Here is an 18,360-nt window from a genome sequence, read left to right as displayed (position 1 = left end):
ACCTGTGCTCAAGTACGTGACAGTCATAACGCCCTTATCAAAGGCACTTATCATTATCAAATTTTTTTTTTACTTATTAGTTTACTTATTTTCTTCTAATAAAGGACGTAAACTCTCTGATAGCAAGATGTGTCTTTCTTCTCACTGCTTATATCAAGGACTTAGTGCTTAGAAATGGCATATAATAGACACTTGGTAAATATTTGCTGAATGATTGAATGGACCATTCATTTAGGAAATTTAGAATGGATAGACATCCTAAATTTCCGTGAGCCTCAGTTTTGATATTTTTGTCTATTAATATAATTTTTATTTCTAATTTTTAAGAAGAGTATCCTCAGCCTGTAGAAGAGTCTATACCTTAGACTTCTTTTGATTACCAGAAAGACTGTCCAGATTTGTCCTTGGAATCATAAACAGATTTTTTCCTCTTTTGGGTGTTTTCCTGAAGTAAAAGAATTGTAACGTTTGAAAAATAAGGGTTTATGGAAACATTACTGGTCCTTTTGAAAGCACATTTTTTTTTTCTGAAATAAATTAGGAACCTTCCATTTGACATTACATACATACAAATCCTCTTTTGAGTTTTAATATAGAATTTTGATGTAAATTACTCTAGGGGATCGTGGGTTGGTGGAAACAAAATACTCTTAGGAACAGTTATTAAGGAACATAGTACTTCTTTGGAGAGATACAATTTATTTTTAAGCAATAGAATGGATATTTCTTGAATCTGAGGATCTGAAATAACCTTGTTTAGATAAATAGGGCTTTTAAAAATTTTTCTTTATGGTACAGTGTTTATATTATAGATCTATTTATATTACATTGGTTTCTTAAATTCCTAAATGATTTTTATATTTAGAGATTCTAAAAATTGCATGATGTTTGATATTATTACCACTTTATGTTTCAGAATGTGCCCATTTACTTTTGGCTCACAATGCTCCAGTAAAGGTGAAAAATGCTCAGGGATGGAGCCCGCTGGCGGAAGCCATCAGCTATGGAGATAGACAGATGAGTAAGCAAAATAAATTATTGTTTTTGATATAAACTCTAAAAATATGAAGTGATGCATTTGATATAATTTTCATTTAGTGTAACTTTCCATAGTATGAAATATTTGTAGTTATTTATAAACTTACATGTGAATTATTCATGACTTAGGAACTTGGATATTGGGTAGTATACAAAAAGAATTGAGGAATATTGTTTAAAAGTATATTGTTTATATATTTTTTTCTTTTACAGTATTTTGCTCTACTGATATTCTTCCATTGTTTTATTTGTTCAATATGAAGGATTTTTAAAAGCACTAGGGGAGGGGGATGGGGGGATGGGTTAGCCTGGTGATGGGTATTAAAGAGGGCATGTACTGAATGGAGCACTGGGTGTTATATGCAAACAATGAATCATGGAACACTACATCAAAAACTAATGATGTAATGTATGGTGATTAACATAACATCATAAAAAAAAAAAGCACTGAGACCTGATTGTGCTTTCTGGCAGCTACTTAATTATATAGAACATTAATTGGAACCGAAAATAATCACAGTGTGTTATAACAGTTATCTTTTTGCTTTAATTGGTGGGAATAGGCTTTGCTGAAAGAGAGAAGCAAGTCTCTTTGTTTTTGTCTTTGAGAATTTCAAAAAAAGTCACATGTTTTCTCACAGTATACAAAGTGTTCAGTTACTCTACCTTCCCTCCTTCTATTCCTAAGTTTTCTTTTTTTTTTTTCCAACTTCATATACAGGTTTTATTTTTGTCAAGCACATCTCAATAGTTGAAAATTTTATAAAATTTAAATCTGGATGAATGAGAATATTATCTTTCTGGTAATATCTTTTTACAATTTGAGGTTGAAAATAATTAAATCTCAACTTGTGGAAGGAACAGTAAAAATTGGGCAGTTTTATTAAAGAAGTGCATTAGGATTGAACACTCTTGGGATGTTACGTGGATTTAGTTCTATTTGATGCCACGTTTTGGGCTCTTATGTTTTAGCTTTATATGTAATCCACATACTACATCTTTGTGGACTTTCTGCACATTTTGGGCAGCTTTTAATGGTGAAGTTATATTTGGGCTTAGGATTTAATGAGATAAAATTGTGATGATTTAACAATTATATGAGTGTGTGTGTATATATATATATACACACACAAATATAGTTATTCATTGACAGTTGTCCTTTTTGGACAAAATCAAGAGACTCTGAGAGTAAGAAACCATAATAATCCTAGAATTATGTCAGGGAAAAGACAAAAAAATGTACAGATCTAACAAACTGAGAATAAATTAAAAGTTGCAGCAACCAGTCTAAAGGAACTTTCTCTGATGTTTCTAACCCATTAGCAGAATGGAGAGGAAACCAGATGGACTCCTGGGTTTCTGACTTACACTGAGATTTATGTAGCTTTCACCTAACTTTTATTTAGAGTCAGTGAATATTTATTTAGTTCTTACTATAAAGCATGTATGTATAGTAAGATGTGGAGAATGAAGACATAGTCTCTGCTCTTTAGGAACTTATAATCTATTGAGAAGGCCAAGAAACAGTTTTCTTGGAAAATCAGTTACTGGATTTTAATGTAAAAGATTGAGGCCCATAGTAGTTGAGATCTGCTTTTAAAGTGATTTTCTTCTATAGAGTGATGTCTTAGATACACATTCTGAATAGTATTCCATGGCCAATCATTGTATCATTATATATCCATAATTATTCAGTGCTTTTTAAAAATTATTTCCCATCACATGAGATGGAAATATTTAACTGCTAACTTAAAGAATAGTAAATTTAACAACTCTTAAGCTACATATTTAGAAATATATGGATATATTTATAATGTTATTAAATGGGTCTGAAAATTACATTATTTGAAAAATCAGAGATAATCTAATACAATTATTACTGAAATATTATCTAATTAGCAAAATATAATCTGATATTATAAATTATTAGCAAAAACTGTGACCTTTTTCTTTTTTGGTCTGATTTCTGCTGATGTTTTTGTGCTACAGAACAGTGAGATGATACTATATTTTTCGGAGACTATTTAGAATTATTTCACTTGGTGTGGGGGCAGCCTGGTTGGCTTAGTCGGAAACGCATGTAACTCTTGATCTCAGGGTCGTGAGTTTGAGCCCCAAGTTGTGTGTAGAGATTACTAAAAAATGAACCTTAAAAAAAAAAAGAATTATTTCACTTTAGAGTTAATAACATTTCAAGATTATGTTGCTTTTCTGCCTTATGATGGTTACGTGGTAAACAGTGATCATCAGCCCAGGTCAGTATCAGAGAGGTATCAGTCTGGGATTTAATTAATTTGATGTTAGATTTGTTGACTTTGAATTATTTATGGTATGTCCACAGAACCATCTAAGTAAGAAGTGGGAAATAATTATTCTGAAGCATAGAAGGAAGTGGAGGGCAGAAAATACAAATTTAAGTGATTCTTGGAGCAGGAAGGCATAGTTCGAAAGGTTTTAGGCACAACCAACTGAATAGTTTAAAAAGTACTTTGTTGGGCGCCTGGGTGGCTCAGTCATTAAGCGTCTGCCTTCGTCTCAGGTCATGATCCCAGGGTCCTGGGATCGAGCCCCACATCGGGCTCCCTGCTCAGGGGGAAGCCTGCTTCTCCCTCTGCCACTCCCTAGGCTTGTGTTCCTGCTCTTGCTATCTCTCTCTTTGTCAAACAAATAAATAAAATCTTAAAAAAAAAAAAAAGTACTTTGTATGGGAAAAGAAGGAAAGAGAAAGTTAAATAAGTTGTGGTTTATTGGAGTTCTTCATTTGAGTCTTTGTATGAATTCTAATACCATCCAAATCCTCCACAGCTAATTTTATCCTTACTATCAGTCATCATTGTGTTTTTTAATAGTATAGGAGTACAAATCCTGATTCCACAAAAACGTATTGCTAATTTTGTATAATTGCATTCTGAATGTTTGTTTCCGTTTCTGTAAGAAATTTGAGTTGACGTTATTTTTTAATGTAATGTAAATCTCTTTGTCACTATCTTTTTATAATGTTTGGCCATTTTAATGTAATTGTTATTTACTGCATGCGTTCAATTTCAATATACTTACCTGGTGAAAAATATGACTTCTGCTTTTCATTAAGATATCTTTTCTATTTATGAATTGAATTCTTTTCATTCCTTACATTCACAGAGGTTTGTTTGAATTTGAAAGCAAATTGCCTTCCTTGAAGGCAAGGAAGATTTATTAAAATACTTGAGCTTATAGTGGAGAAGAATTATAAAAAGAATTCTACTACATTTGGGTAATACAGCTTTGATATTAAAGTTAAGTTATAACAAACATGAGGTTAGCCAGATTCATGTAAATTTGAATCTGGAAAGAACTTTAATGATTATACAGGTCATTAGTTCTCAAACTATTTGGATTTCACAGACCAGAAAAAAATTGTATTTGAGGATTGATGTAGAGTAGCTAACGTTTCATTTTAGCGTGTAAAAACTTTAAAAAAGTTAATTACTTTCTTCTGCGACCACCATTTCATTAAAAGAAGACATTTTGAAACCAAAAATACCAGAAAGAATAGTCCTTAAATTGAAAAAAGTATATAATTTATAAATAAAAAAGAAATCCCAACCTGGTTCCCAGTTTTTTTTTCATTTTAGTGCATATCACTGGGAACTTGAACAGTTGGGCGCTGAAATGTAGACTTATATTTGGAAACTATTGACCTAGGTCATAAAGCTAGTTGTAGGACTGTATGATGAGATGAGGTCCCACACCTTGGCTTCTACGTCTCATCTCAGCCTCTTCTGTTGTTCCAGAAGACCATGAGTAATTTAAATTTGCTCTTTGATTTTTTACTTTTTAAGATACAGTTATGGTTATGGTTAGAACTGTGGTTCAAAGTAAGAATAGATTCCACTGTTTTTCAGTTTATTCTCTGGGCTTTTCCTTATTTGGCCATTGCACACAAAACAAACGTGGTCCAAGCTTTCACTGCTGTCTTTTCTTCTTTTTCTTTTTTTTTACCTTTTGCTTCTGTATTCCACATAAGGCTTTAAGTAGTTTATAAGAATGCATATTATAAAATAGTAAAAATAATAGTATTTTAATGTATATGAATATATATATATACACATAAGTATGTATGTATGTGAAAAATATGTCAGGGCTAGGAGGAAGTCAGCATGTAGTGATGTACATATTTTTCCCCCAGTGCATATTTTCTATCTTCTTATCTTTTGTTAGGCTTATTTCATTTAAGTCTAATATTTTCCCTTATTTCAATAAATGTTAGGGACTGATTGATTTTTGGTAGTCAATTTTAGACCTTTATTCTAATAGGTAAAAATTATGTTTACTTAATTGCAGGCACAGTAGTAAGCAATTTATATTGAGCCTTTACAGAAATTCCATATAGATTTTACTTTATTTTTACTTGACAAATGAAAAAAAGAAACAAATTTAGGGAAATTAAGTAACTTGTCCATTTACATGTAGCTAATAATTAGTAAAGCTGTGGTTTGCACTTAGGCAATATGTCTAAATCTCAGTCTGAATATTGAGAAAACACTATGGAGGGCTTCGGGTTTTATTAGATTCAGAAGTTCTTTTCATGGGTAAAAGAGGATTCGTTTTTGTATTTTTTTTTGCTATGTGGTGGTCTTTGAGAGTACAACCTCTAGGGAGAAAAGAACAGATACACCCAGTAACAATTACAAATAATTACATTTTTATAAAAGTAATATCCACTGGGATTTTTGAGATCTGTCTTTGAGATCTTTTAGATCAGTGTTACAACAGGACATTGAATCATCTGACTGAGATTGGTTAATCTTGGCTCACTCAGGTACATCCTCACTGATAATTAAAAACTCAGAAAACTAGTGTGAATGTAAGTTCATGTTGAGGTATCTCTTCTCAATTTTCCTTGGAGTTCATAACAGTTTTATTAAACTTATTAACTTATTTATAATGTTTATATCGATATAGGTCTTTGTATAATAAACTAGTGGTGTTTTCTAACATGGCAAAAAAGGGTTTTTTGTATAAATTTTTTTTTAATTGAGCTATAATTGACAATCTAGCATGGTGAAATTTATTTAAAAAAATTTTTTTTTAATTTAAACTTCAGTTACGGCTCTTTTAAGGAAGCTTAAGCAGCAATCCAGGGAAAGTGTTGAAGAAAAACGACCTCGATTATTAAAAGCCCTAAAAGAGGTAGGCCTTATCTCTTTGCCAGTCTTGTACCTAAAGAGTAATTATAAGTTTACTTTTAAGCATTTTTTTTTTCATTTTACTTGTTAATTTTAATGTTAAAATAATACCTTAAAAGTTTGTGGAGTTATTTCAGTGTGTCCAGATATTATTTTTCGGTCCCCTGTAATAACAAACCAATTTGTCAGACAATAAATATTTCAAAAAGTATGTAATCTTATTTCTAATCATCTTGTTCTTTTTTTTTAATTTTACTTTATTATGTTACATCAATCATCATACATTACATCAGTAGTTTTTGATGTAGTGTTCCATGATTCATTGTTTGTGTATAACACCCAGTGCTCCACTCAGTATGTGCCCGCTTTAATACCCATCACCAGGCTAACCTATCCCCCCACCCCCCTCCCCTCTAGAACCCTCAGTTTGTTTCTCAGAGTCCATAGTCTCTCATGGTTCATCTCCCCTTCCGATTCCCCCCATTCATTTTTCCCTTCCTACTATCTTCTTCTTCTTTTTTTTTTTTTTAAACATATAATGTATTATTTGTTTCAGTGGTACAGGTCTGTGATTCATCAGTCTTACACAATTCACAGCACTCACCATAGCACATACCCTCCCCAATGTCTATCACCCAGTCACCCCATCCCTCCCACCCCCACCACTCCAGCAAACCTCAGTTTGTTTCCTGAGATTAAGAATTCCTCATATTAGTGAGATCACATGATACATGTCTTTCTCTGATTGACTTATTTCGCTTAGCATAATACCCTCTAGTTCCATCCATGTCGTTGCAAATGGCAAGATGTTTTTTTTGATGGCTGCATAATATTCCATAGTATATATATGCCACATCTTCTTTATCCATTCATCTGTTGATGGACATCTTGGCTCTTTCCATAGTTTCGCTATTGTGGACATTGCAGCTATGAATATTGGGGTGCATGTACCCCCTTCGGATCACTACATTTGTATCTTTGGGGTAAATACCCAGTAGTGCAATTGCTGGGTTGTATGGTAGCTCTATGTTCAACTTTTTGAGGAACCTCCATACTGTTTTCCAAAGTGGCTGCACCAGCTTTCATTCCCACCAACAGTGTAGGAGGGTTCCCCTTTCTCTGCATCCTCGCCAACATCTGTCATTTCCTGACTCGTTAATTTTAGCATTTTTTAAAGGCAGTCTAATCGCTTGATTATTAAGTCAAGAAATGGTAAAAATCCTGTTTGAATTAAGCAATAATGATAAAACAAAATACCCTGATTATAATGGATAAATTTAATCCTATGGAAGCACCATTTACTTTGAACTAGGAAAGCAGATAAAGAATTACTGTTTTCAATCAATTAGATAAGAGCTCTAAGAGAAAAGGAGGTAGATCATAACTAAAGGCAATACTTTTCCTTTGTACTTTGGATTGGAAGATTCCCTAAGAGCTGAAGCCACTATCTGCTCCAGGAACAACATTTTTTTTATATAACAAAACTCTTTTTGTCTATCCTATATCATGATGGTAAGAGCTGGGTGTGCTGACACAGAAAGGAAGAGAGCTTTGTTTTCTCTTATTTTTGTCCAGTGTATTTTTGATGTCTGAAAGAACTGTGGAACATAGACCTATACCTATCATGTTAACTGTGTCTTCTCTGAAGTGTGCTTTTTTGGTTTTATATCTCAAGAGATAATTTTTTTTTTTTAGAATATTTGATCACAGTAGTTTCCTTAACAGTTATAGGCTTTGCTATCTAGCTTCTAATTTGTGAAATACAAACTTATATCTCTTATGATGTAATTTCATATTTCAGATTTAGTAAACTTATCACTTTATAGAAAAAAGTTTCTATTTCAGAGTGTCATTTTCTTAGTCCATTATGAGGCTTCACAAATAGTCATTTTGGAAGTTATATTCTATAACACACCTAAAGTTATTAGCTGTTTTTACAATTATAGTTATTAATTGTTATTTTGGTTATGCTGAGAAATGAACTATTTATTGATACCAGTTTAAATGCCTGTCAGTTTCAGATATGTTTCAATGTGGTGAAAATAGTCTTGTAAAATCTACAGTTGGTGCATATTTTCCTTTGTAGATAAGTATAATAGTGTGTGCTATTGTAATGTTTTATTTTAAGTAATTTAACCATATTTTTTCCCTCCAGTTCCAAAAATTGAAACTACTTTTTATTCTTGTCTATAGACCTTTAGTGATAATAGATTTTTTTAAAAAAACAAAATATTCAACAGGTATAAGAGCTGTTAAACTAAGGTGCATTCAGTAATTATTTCTATTTTGTTTCTCAGCTAGGTGACTTTTATCTGGAACTTCACTGGGATTTTCAAAGCTGGGGTAAGAGTGTGCTATGTTTTACTGTAAAATATGTACACATGCAGAAATGCAAGTCAAAAATAGCTATTATATAGAAATGTTAGCAAATTTGATACTTGCTCTAAGGAAAATTAAATATATTTCATCACATTGAATGTAATGGTAATAAAGCCAACCTAATCAGTAACTTTCAAAAGTCTTATTTTTAAGATTGAAAATTATCTTTTTTTTTTAACAAAAAAAATTGGCTTGAATATTGTAATAAATACAAGGAATTCTCGAAGGGAAGAGAATAATTATAAGGTTATTAGATTACTGAATTTAAGGAGGTTCAAAATATAATACTTAGATCCCTGAATGAGAAGAATTCAGTTAACATTATTTGATTTTGCATATTTTGTCATCTTTCAATCATTTTTGCCACTTTTATTATATACTATATAGCTACTTCTTAACATACTGTTTGTTTGCACACTGTTTCAATTATTTATAAAACCTTAATCCCTAGATATTTTGCAGTCATTTAATGATTTATCTCGACAAGGTAGGTTTCCCTGCTCCCTATTTTAAGCCTCAGTCCATTTAGGGAGAAAACCTTCATGTCTAAATAGTAGGAGTTTGATCCTAGTGACCTTTACTAATTAAGCAACTACTAAAACAACTAAATTTGGGGTTTTTTTTTGAAGACTTAAAAACAGTGTAGTCTATATATAGGCTTGGATATGATGTACATGCGTTTTTTAAAGCATCTGAATTAATTTCTATGATACAAAGATATTTGAATGCTCAGTGATATTTATCCCCAAAATAATCATCAAACTAATCAGATATTGACAACTATAAAAATCACTGTTACTGTTCACGTGAATGCTTTCAAACCCTTTTCAAAGTTTATACAAGTGTTATGCGTGTATATACACACAAATACATACATATATGTGTATATATCCTCAGAATTATTTTTTAATGGGATCATGCCATTATATCATCATGCAGTTTGTCATTTCTGTATAATATATCATAGGCATCTTTCCATATTAGTTCATGAGGAAGTACTTTATTTTAACAGTTACATAATAATATATAGCATGAATGAATAAGATTTTTGTAGTGTTGTGTTTAATCTCTAAATGTAAAGTTTTGGTTTCTAATGTAGTCAGTTTTTTCCAACATTGTTACAACTCTAGCTTGTTAGATTAGTTTTGGCTCCATCAAAATCACACATGATTTTGTTACTCTGTAGGCCTACCTTGCCTTTATGCTTTCTATATCATTCAGAGTCCAGGTGTTTTAGAACACTGAGAGAAAAAGAGGTTTGTAATATCTTTGTAAAATAAAAGAACTCCGAGTCAGATTGGTGTAAAGCCTAAATACCATTTTTTTTACCCATTTTTCTTTTTTTCCATCTGTAAAAACCCCAGGCCTGCTTGGCAATCTTATATTCAAGGTAGTCCCTGAGTATATTGGCTCTAACTGATTCTCAAGAAATTGCTAGTGGTTTAAATTCTAAAATAGTCAATTTATCTTGCTGAGCAAATGTTTTAAAGTATTTTAAAAGTAACATTTCAATTATATGAAGAAACAAAAATGGATGTAATCACTGCTGAAATTGTACATATATCTATAGTTATAAACATTATAAATGTTGCATAATCAAATTCATGACATAACCACGTGGTATTTGTTGAAAATATTGCTTCCTTGGGAACTTGACTTTGATGCAAAAAAGTTAGGACATCTGTTTCATTGTTGATAAAGGATTTTACTGATTTCATGTCAAAACTACTAGCACCTAATGGTTATATGTCATGTGTTATTCTAAAAACTAAGCTCATTGACTAGATTTAATTTAGACACTTTGGATTAAAAAAACACAGGATAAATCCCTATTGTTAGATTTGATTAGTAAGCTTTTTTCTAGAGTTTAGGCATGTTTCTTTCCATTGTCAAAACCCCTAATATTGGGGCACCTGGCTGGCTCAGTTGGTAGAACATACGACTCTTGATCTCAGGGTTGTGAGTTTAAGTCCCATGATGGGCATGGAGCCTACTTTAAAAAAAAGAAAAAGAAGAAGAAGGAAGAACTTATAAATTCCCTTTGCAAACATAAAATGCTAAATAAACATGACACTTTGTTTAAAAAATAACCCTGATGTTAAAAAATTAAAGGGCAACCCAGAAATAAGGGGAAGTTAGGAAATACTGAGATCCAGGATTAGGTTTAATTAGAGGTAGTGGAGCATGCACACTCTTTCTCAAAGTGTTATATTTAGTGTTTGGCTGAAAATAGCCTCAGACTTGGTTAATAGCAAGTAAACCAAACTATTCCAGCTTAGGTTTTTAGATACAGAAAAGCTTTAAATTGGAATTAAAAGTACTGGCTCCTATATGATGTGGCAAATCACGTATTTTTCCTGAGCCTCAGTGTCTTCCTTTTTAAATGGGGATAATATCTGCCCCAGATATTGCAAGCTTTTGTTTTGATGTGGATGAAATGAAACTATGTTTTTGAAGGAAGCCCTTTATATACTTACTGTAAAAGCATTAAATAATTTATAGTATCATAATAATCATGACTTCAAATTTAGCTTTGTGTATATAGCACATTTAAACAGAAAAACTAATAGTTTTTAAAGTTTCTTTATCTCATAATCTACAGAATATCCATTCTGTATTTGAGACTATTACTTGTGTATTGTGGATGGAAAACATTAGGTTTAGAAACTGTTCTTAAGATCAAGGTGTAAATGACAGCAAAACCAAAATTAAAAGGTAGAGACTCTTCTTTTTTCAGTTCAGTGAATTATGCTACTTTTGTAGTGCTATGTTAAACTCTCAGATTATCCTGAGATAACTTAAGATATAGAGAACCTGATTGTTCAGTTTATATGAGGGAGGAAAAAATCATCACAGAATTGGGAAAATGCAAATTGCTCCATTTTTGGAATGTATTAAAATCAAGAAGAAAGCTTTTTTTTTTGTCTATGATATTCCTTTTTTCCTTTTTATTAGCTTTTGCTTTTCAATCTCTGTATTTCTCTGTTCCTGCATTTCTGATTTTTGATAAATAAGTATTGATATATAATTCTAAATTTTGTTATTGCAGATTACCATACTACTTCAAAAGATGCAATAAATTAAATTAACAAATTAGAGTGCTGTCTTTTAATTATCTTTTTCATGCTCTACTAAATACTTAAGGATAGGAAAACTAGATCTTGATTAAAGAGCATTAAAGAAGTGCTTTGATCATTTATATAAGATAAATGCTGTTATTGCTGTTCTCAACTTCTGTTGTTTCATATAAGGAAAAATTTTTTTATCAGATAATAGTTACTGAGCCATCAACAAGAATGAAACCTTGGCATCTGCAACGACGTGGATGGAACTGGAGGGTATTATACTAAGCAAAACAAGTCAGAGAAAGACAAATACCATATGATTTCACTCATATGTGGAATTTAAGAAACAAAACAGATGAACATAGGGGAAGGGAAGGAAAAATAAGATGAAAATTGAGAGGGAGGCAAATCATAAGAGATACTGAACTCTAGGAAACAAATTGAAGGTTGGTGGAGGGGAGTTGGGTATGGGGAAGGGATAATTGGGTGATGGGCATTAGGGAAGGCACTTGATGTAATGAGCATTGTATATATGCAACTGATAAATGGACTGAATTCTACCTCTGAAACTAATTTAAAGAAAAAGAAAATGACTTACATTCTTTGACTAGGGTAACTGTTAGTTGATATTCCCTTTGGGCAGTAACTTTTCTTATTTTTGTACAATAAAATGTCTAGAAAACTGTCTTTAATGCTGAAAATCATTTTGGATTATATGACCTCTAAGAATTTAAAAAAGACATTGATATATTAATATACCTTTTATGTTAATTAGAAAATATTGATGCTTTTTAAAAAGTTAACTAAAAAACTAGCCTTTAATTTCTCTAAAGCTTTTGTTTCTTTCTAACCAAGGTTGACTTAATCACTCCTTTTTATAACACTGAGTTTTGTAAAATACGCATGTAGTATATCTTACACATACACACATTCTTATATACCTATGTATATGTGATGTGATCTTGATTTCAAGTATTTTGGGCTTCACATTTTTTCTTTTTCTTCTTTTGTATGTGGTAGCTTATTATAGTCTGTATGCAGATTTATTCATCAGTAGAATAACTTGTATTTCCCAAAACGTAGCAGATAATAAATAATAAAAAATTTCAGAATACGCTGTGATATGAATGTGGACAACACTGGATGTAGAAATCTGTAGGTAAATGGTGTGATTCCATTTTACAGATTTTTAAGCTGAGGTAGAGTGAGTTTAAGTAACCAAGGTCACATATTTGGAATTCAAACTCAAATTAGACTATTAGCTCTAAAAATGTTTGTTTTTTTTTTTTAAGATGCATTACTTTCCTACTATTTAATGAGGTTATATTTAAAGGATCAGAAAGGATCCAGGTTCATCGGGTTACCCATTCAGGATGGTTTAGTTGTCATAAGGCACTTTTCTCCTCTATAATAATGTCCAACAATATGTACGCAGGAGTGTTTTTTTTTTTTTTTTTTTTTTGTTGTGTGTGGGGGGGGGGGGGGGGGGGGCAAAAGTGGTGAACTATATAGCAATTACAGTTAAATAGTAGATATTTGAAGTTGCTCAGAATTGCTTTATATATCATTTTTAAGCGGAAAAATACTATTTTAAAGGAAATTATTAAAATTAATAAAATGTTTAAGTTACTGTTTTTCTAATTAAGAAATTTGTAATGTCTCAGAACTTTAGGTATTTTTTATCTTTTCTTTTTAAAAATACAGTGCCTTTACTTTCCCGAATTCTGCCTTCTGATGCATGTAAAATATACAAACAAGGTATCAATATCAGGTAAGGTGATTTGATTTTTTTCTGAGTAACAGAAAATTGAGATTTAGAGGAAGCTTTTCTTTCTGCATTAATAGGTTACATTTAGATGTATTATTTTATAACTTAAACATGCTGTAATATATTCACAATATTTTATCTTATTTGAGACATCCTATAGAGAAGGAACCAAAGATAAAATCTTGACTAAATCAAAGGTATTAATTCTTATTCAACTGCAGACTAGAAGGCAAACAGAGTGAAGATCACAAAGGTCTTAAAATGAGAAGATTTAAGATGATCATCTCTCTGGTCCTGACTTTTTAAGGAATAGGGAGACACATAAGGAAGACCCAACTCTTGTCCTTTTTTCTCCATCCCTCTCATACCCCCCCCCTCCTCTGTCTATCCGTGCATCTATCTAATCATCTGTTCCTTCTAGTGAACACTCTAAGGCTAATTTTAATTTTGTTCTTTTTCTTTTTAAAATTAAAATTGATTTTTGGATCTGATGGGTATTTACTCATTTCAGAATTTTACTTTTATCATTCTTTATATCTTAAACTTTATATTAATATAGGTGTATTTATAAATTATACATATGTAAGATGTCTATAATATTAGTAAATATGCCAACTTTTATATGTATATTAGTGTACTTATAAATTATATATCAATAATTTTATAAATCTATATCTCCCCATATCTCCAAAATATTAATTTGGACATGTAAGAGTCTAGAACTGGAAATATCTTGAGATGATCTCATAAAAACTCTTTGTTTTATAGATGAGAAAATTTAGAGAGGTGAAGTGATTTTTATAAGAGCATATTGTGAATTAATGGCTGGGCCAGGACCTCTGATTTCCTGTTCGTTCTCACCATGTCACAAAGCGGAAATTTTAGAAAGTCAGCTCTGAGATTAATTATGAGTTATGTTGAGTTACAGTGAAGAGATAATCTTTAGTTGAAAGTAAGTTCTAGGGTAATTGTTCTCAAGCAGTAGAATTTGATTAAGGTAGAAGTTTCTGGTTTTTGTTTTTAACAAATAACCTCTTCAGATGTTTCTAATTATGGAAGTGCTTATGTACATTAAATTCATGGTCATTATAGAGACCTTGCAAAATACAGAAAAATAAAGAAGAAAAACTAGGAAAGGATTTGATAATCATGTAGATTTATTTCAGCAGCCTATTAACATTATATTATGATTTCATCAAAAATTATTCATCAGTTTAACAATGTTTAGGTGCTTGCCAAAGATAGTAGATAATTTGGGAGAATATTATTATTTTCCATATCTACTTTAAAAAAAGGTTAGTTTTAGTTCTGTTTGAGTCTTAGGTTTAGGAAAGAAGAAGCTTCTTTTAAAAAATTATTTCACATTTATATATGACTTTTAAAAGTAAATGATATGCATATTACATAATAAATATAGATAATAAAACCACAAAATGGTTAAAATAGAGACATAAGAATAAGAGCTTGAGGGAGAATAATTGTGTCAGAGAATATAGAGTAAGGGGAAGCTACTATAATTTAGCAAGACACTCAGACCTGGGACTTACAAGCTGCTGAGGATAAAGGAGAAATGTGATAGGTTCTAAAGCTCTCGTTACCAAAGTTTACCAGATTAATGGAGAGGCTGGGTTTTAGGATGTATGGCAAAGGATTTTTTTGCATAGATGAGAAGAATCTCATTAACATTAAATAACTTTCAAATGTAAACATCATGAGGCCGTTTTTTTTAAAACATCACTTCAAATGAAACTGATTTTTAAAGTATGTTCAAAGAACTCTATTTAAAGTTTACTTTTATTTCATGACAGCCATGTGATCATTTAAAGTATCTTCTCTGGTGTCAAGGAGAAATGAATAGTTTAGTGGAAATAGGAAAGTATGAGTAACTTTATTGTTCGAGAATATTAGTAAGCATTTTCACTGTTAATAATTATGAGGTAATCTCTAACCACTGACTGAAATAATCAGGGCAAACTTTGTCTCATTTCAGGCTTTTCCTGTCTCAAGGGAAGGTTCTATATTCTTTTTGTTACTTGGCATTTTTCAAGCTTTTTTCTCAAAAAGAACGTTTTCGATTTTTTCCTTTTTTTGAACATTTTTATTCAAATTTTTGCAGTTATATACAATTTTTTTGGTTTGTTTTTCATGGCCAATTACATGGCAAAAATTAAAAATACTTAAAGTCTTAAAGCAAGGACTAGTTAATACATTAAAATACCATCATGATAAATTATATCATTATGAGGCATGTGTAATACAGTAGGCCATCTAATATGTCAGGGATATTCTAGAAAATGTACTGGGCAGTCTCCTTTCAGTTGCAAGTTATAAAAAAGAGAAATGAAATAAAAGTTGACTATGAGTGATTTTAGGTGTGGCTATATCTAAGGGTTCAAATGTCACCATGTCAGTCTGTCTTTGTCTTTCTGTCTCTGTCTCTCTGTGCATCTCTTCCTTCACTATCATTATCTCCACCCCTTCCTCTTATCTCCACCCCTTCCAACCCATTACCACTTTCATCCAGGATAGGCAAGAAGGAAATGGAGACATGAGATTGTTCTGTTTCATTCCCTCTTTTATGTGGGGTGTGGAGTTCCCTGGTAGCTGAAGCTTGAAGTCCAGATAGACCACTTATATAAAATGATCTGTTCCTTTTTGATATTATCCGTAGCCTACGTCTTGCAGAGGTAGATGAGCCTCTTTTGCTGGCATTGTTTTCTCTTATTGACATACACAGGTTTAGTCGTACAGGCACTGGTAGTACAGTAGCTCCTGGAGGTGGACCAGGAGCTAGAATTCAGCTATAAAGCAGCAGGCAGGATTCACCCCTACAGGAGTTGGTGACTTGCTTTTTTTAGGGCTTCTTGATTTCATTCTCTGGGGGTGTATACATTTTTTTTTAAATATTTTATTTATTTATTTGAGAGAGAGAGACTGAGAGAGAGAGCACATGAGAGGGGGGAGGGTCGGGAGGGTCAGAGGGAGAAGCAGACTCCCTGACGAGCAGGGAGCCCGATGTGGGACTCGATCCAGGGACTCCAGGATCATGACCTGAGCCAAAGGCAGTCGCTTAACCAACTGAGCCACCCAGGTGCCCCATGGGGATGTATACATTTTATATGGCTCAGAAAGGAGGCCTTTGTACATAAGGTAACCTTACTTCCCTGTTTGCTCTTGGTTCCTCCCTATTGTCCTGGCAAAATTTTGATGGTATTACCTTCACTTTTAAAAGGTACTAGTTTTGTTGATAAATTATATGTAACCCCAGTTACTCTTTTGATGCAGCATATAAGATATATTCCAGTTCTCAGATTTTTCTGTGTAGGGAAACCAAGAATGCTCATTCCCTTTACCTAGTCTGGGATGAGAATTGAATAACTTATGAAGTAATGAATTCTTAAAAACTCAGTAGCTAGGGTGTGTGGTCAGCAGCTCTTAACAGCTGTGTTAACCCATTTTTTAGATTAAGTACTGTGTTTTGAGCAGCCAGTAAGAGAGATCCTAAAGAGATCTCCTATAAAGCCTAGTGAAAGATTGAAGCACTTTGGGGTGCTTGTGAAGTTTTCCATTCTACTACATTCCCTAAATTCAGCAAGCAGTGGTTTGTGGAATTTATTTGAGACCAATCCACTGGGCTAGACCATGCCAGGTCTTGGTTACCAAAGAGTACCTTAAACACACAAGTGTGTGAGTCCATGGATCTTTGGCACATGAATGATCCATAAGGTTTTTAGGCTACGGAGATGATGGGAAAGAGACTGCTAATCTGAACCTGGGAAGTCAAACAGAAAGGACAAGAATTTGGAGTAAGTTAAATGATTTATCTAGTTGAAGGATGAAGCAAGGTTTGGTATCTGATGGCTAGGCCTAAGGCATAGATGTAGATCAAAAGAGCAAGACTGGACACACAGTCTTTAATCTAAGAATGTGGTCCATCCATTGCTGTACCCTCTTTATATACTCTGTTGAGCTAGCAACATGGTCTTATTGGGATCAAAGAATGTTAGACAAGTCTGCTTTCTTTTAATGCCCTTCACAGTTGAAGTAACTTTTATGGAGTCACTGCAGCAAGGGCAATGGTAGGGAACCAAGGTATAGTTAGGGAAATATTTGAACAATGTGGAAACAATCTTTTTCTTGTTGGATTAATAAAGTATATATTCAGGAAATGAAATATAGGAAAAGTGGAATATACATTTAAATATTCTTTCAGTATTTTTAAGTAAAATACTTTAGCTTTTACTCTAAGTTTGACTTTGAAATATGGTGTTAGCATCTTGGTTTGAATTTAGAAGCAACAAAGCTTGTTTAAGTATTTAATTATGGAGTTTTATCAAAATTTTATTTGTCAGGATTTCTCATCTACCCATCTTTCACAGGCTTGACACTACTCTCATAGACTTTACTGACATGAAGTGCCAACGAGGGGATTTAAGCTTCATTTTCAATGGGGATGCGGCACCCTCTGAATCTTTTGTAGTATTAGACAATGAACAGAAAGTTTATCAGCGAATACACCATGAGGTGAGCATGTCGTCTTATCAGTATTTCTCTAAATGGTTTTTTAAAAAGTCTATGTATGTAACCAAGCGTCAGTGTAATTGTTTGAAAAGGCATAAAGTATAGGTGAGATGGTTCATTCCCAGTGCTTTCATTTCTTTACTACTAGCTTTAGGTTGTTTTTTTGTTTTGTTTTTTAATATTCTGGTCTTTATCCTGACCATTCCATTGGGACCGTTTGCTCATAATTCACTGATGATCTCCTAGTTAAATGAACTCCAACTTCTTTTAGTTCTCATTTGTAATTCTGATTTGTTAAACCTGTGCTGGCTCTTTTACCATTTATTATTTTGCTACTTTAGTTTCTTTTAATGTTGCTGACCATCTCCATCTCCTTAATAGCAACATCTCTTTGGCTGTCTGTCTGTACTCTTTTTTGTAC

At 32.3% G+C, this 18,360-nt stretch overlaps 1 protein-coding gene across 1 annotated transcript in view; it reads left to right on the top strand.

Annotated features, from left to right (window-relative positions):
- Window positions 1–18,360, top strand: part of ANKRD13C (ankyrin repeat domain 13C) — a 94,427-nt gene that overhangs the window by 33,391 nt on the left and 42,676 nt on the right. Inside the window, exons 3-7 of the mRNA XM_021678111.2 lie at window positions 917–1,021; window positions 6,125–6,210; window positions 8,504–8,549; window positions 13,355–13,421; window positions 17,798–17,942. Coding sequence (XP_021533786.1) covers window positions 917–1,021; window positions 6,125–6,210; window positions 8,504–8,549; window positions 13,355–13,421; window positions 17,798–17,942 — 449 coding nt within the window. The remainder of the gene's footprint in view (window positions 1–916; window positions 1,022–6,124; window positions 6,211–8,503; window positions 8,550–13,354; window positions 13,422–17,797; window positions 17,943–18,360) is intronic.

The sequence above is a fragment of the Neomonachus schauinslandi genome, chromosome 4 (genome assembly GCF_002201575.2).
Source record: "Neomonachus schauinslandi chromosome 4, ASM220157v2, whole genome shotgun sequence".
In the NCBI taxonomy this organism is placed as follows: Eukaryota; Metazoa; Chordata; class Mammalia; order Carnivora; family Phocidae; genus Neomonachus; species Neomonachus schauinslandi.
Note: the sequence above shows the minus strand (reverse complement) of the source record. Positions and strands in the feature narration are given on the sequence as shown.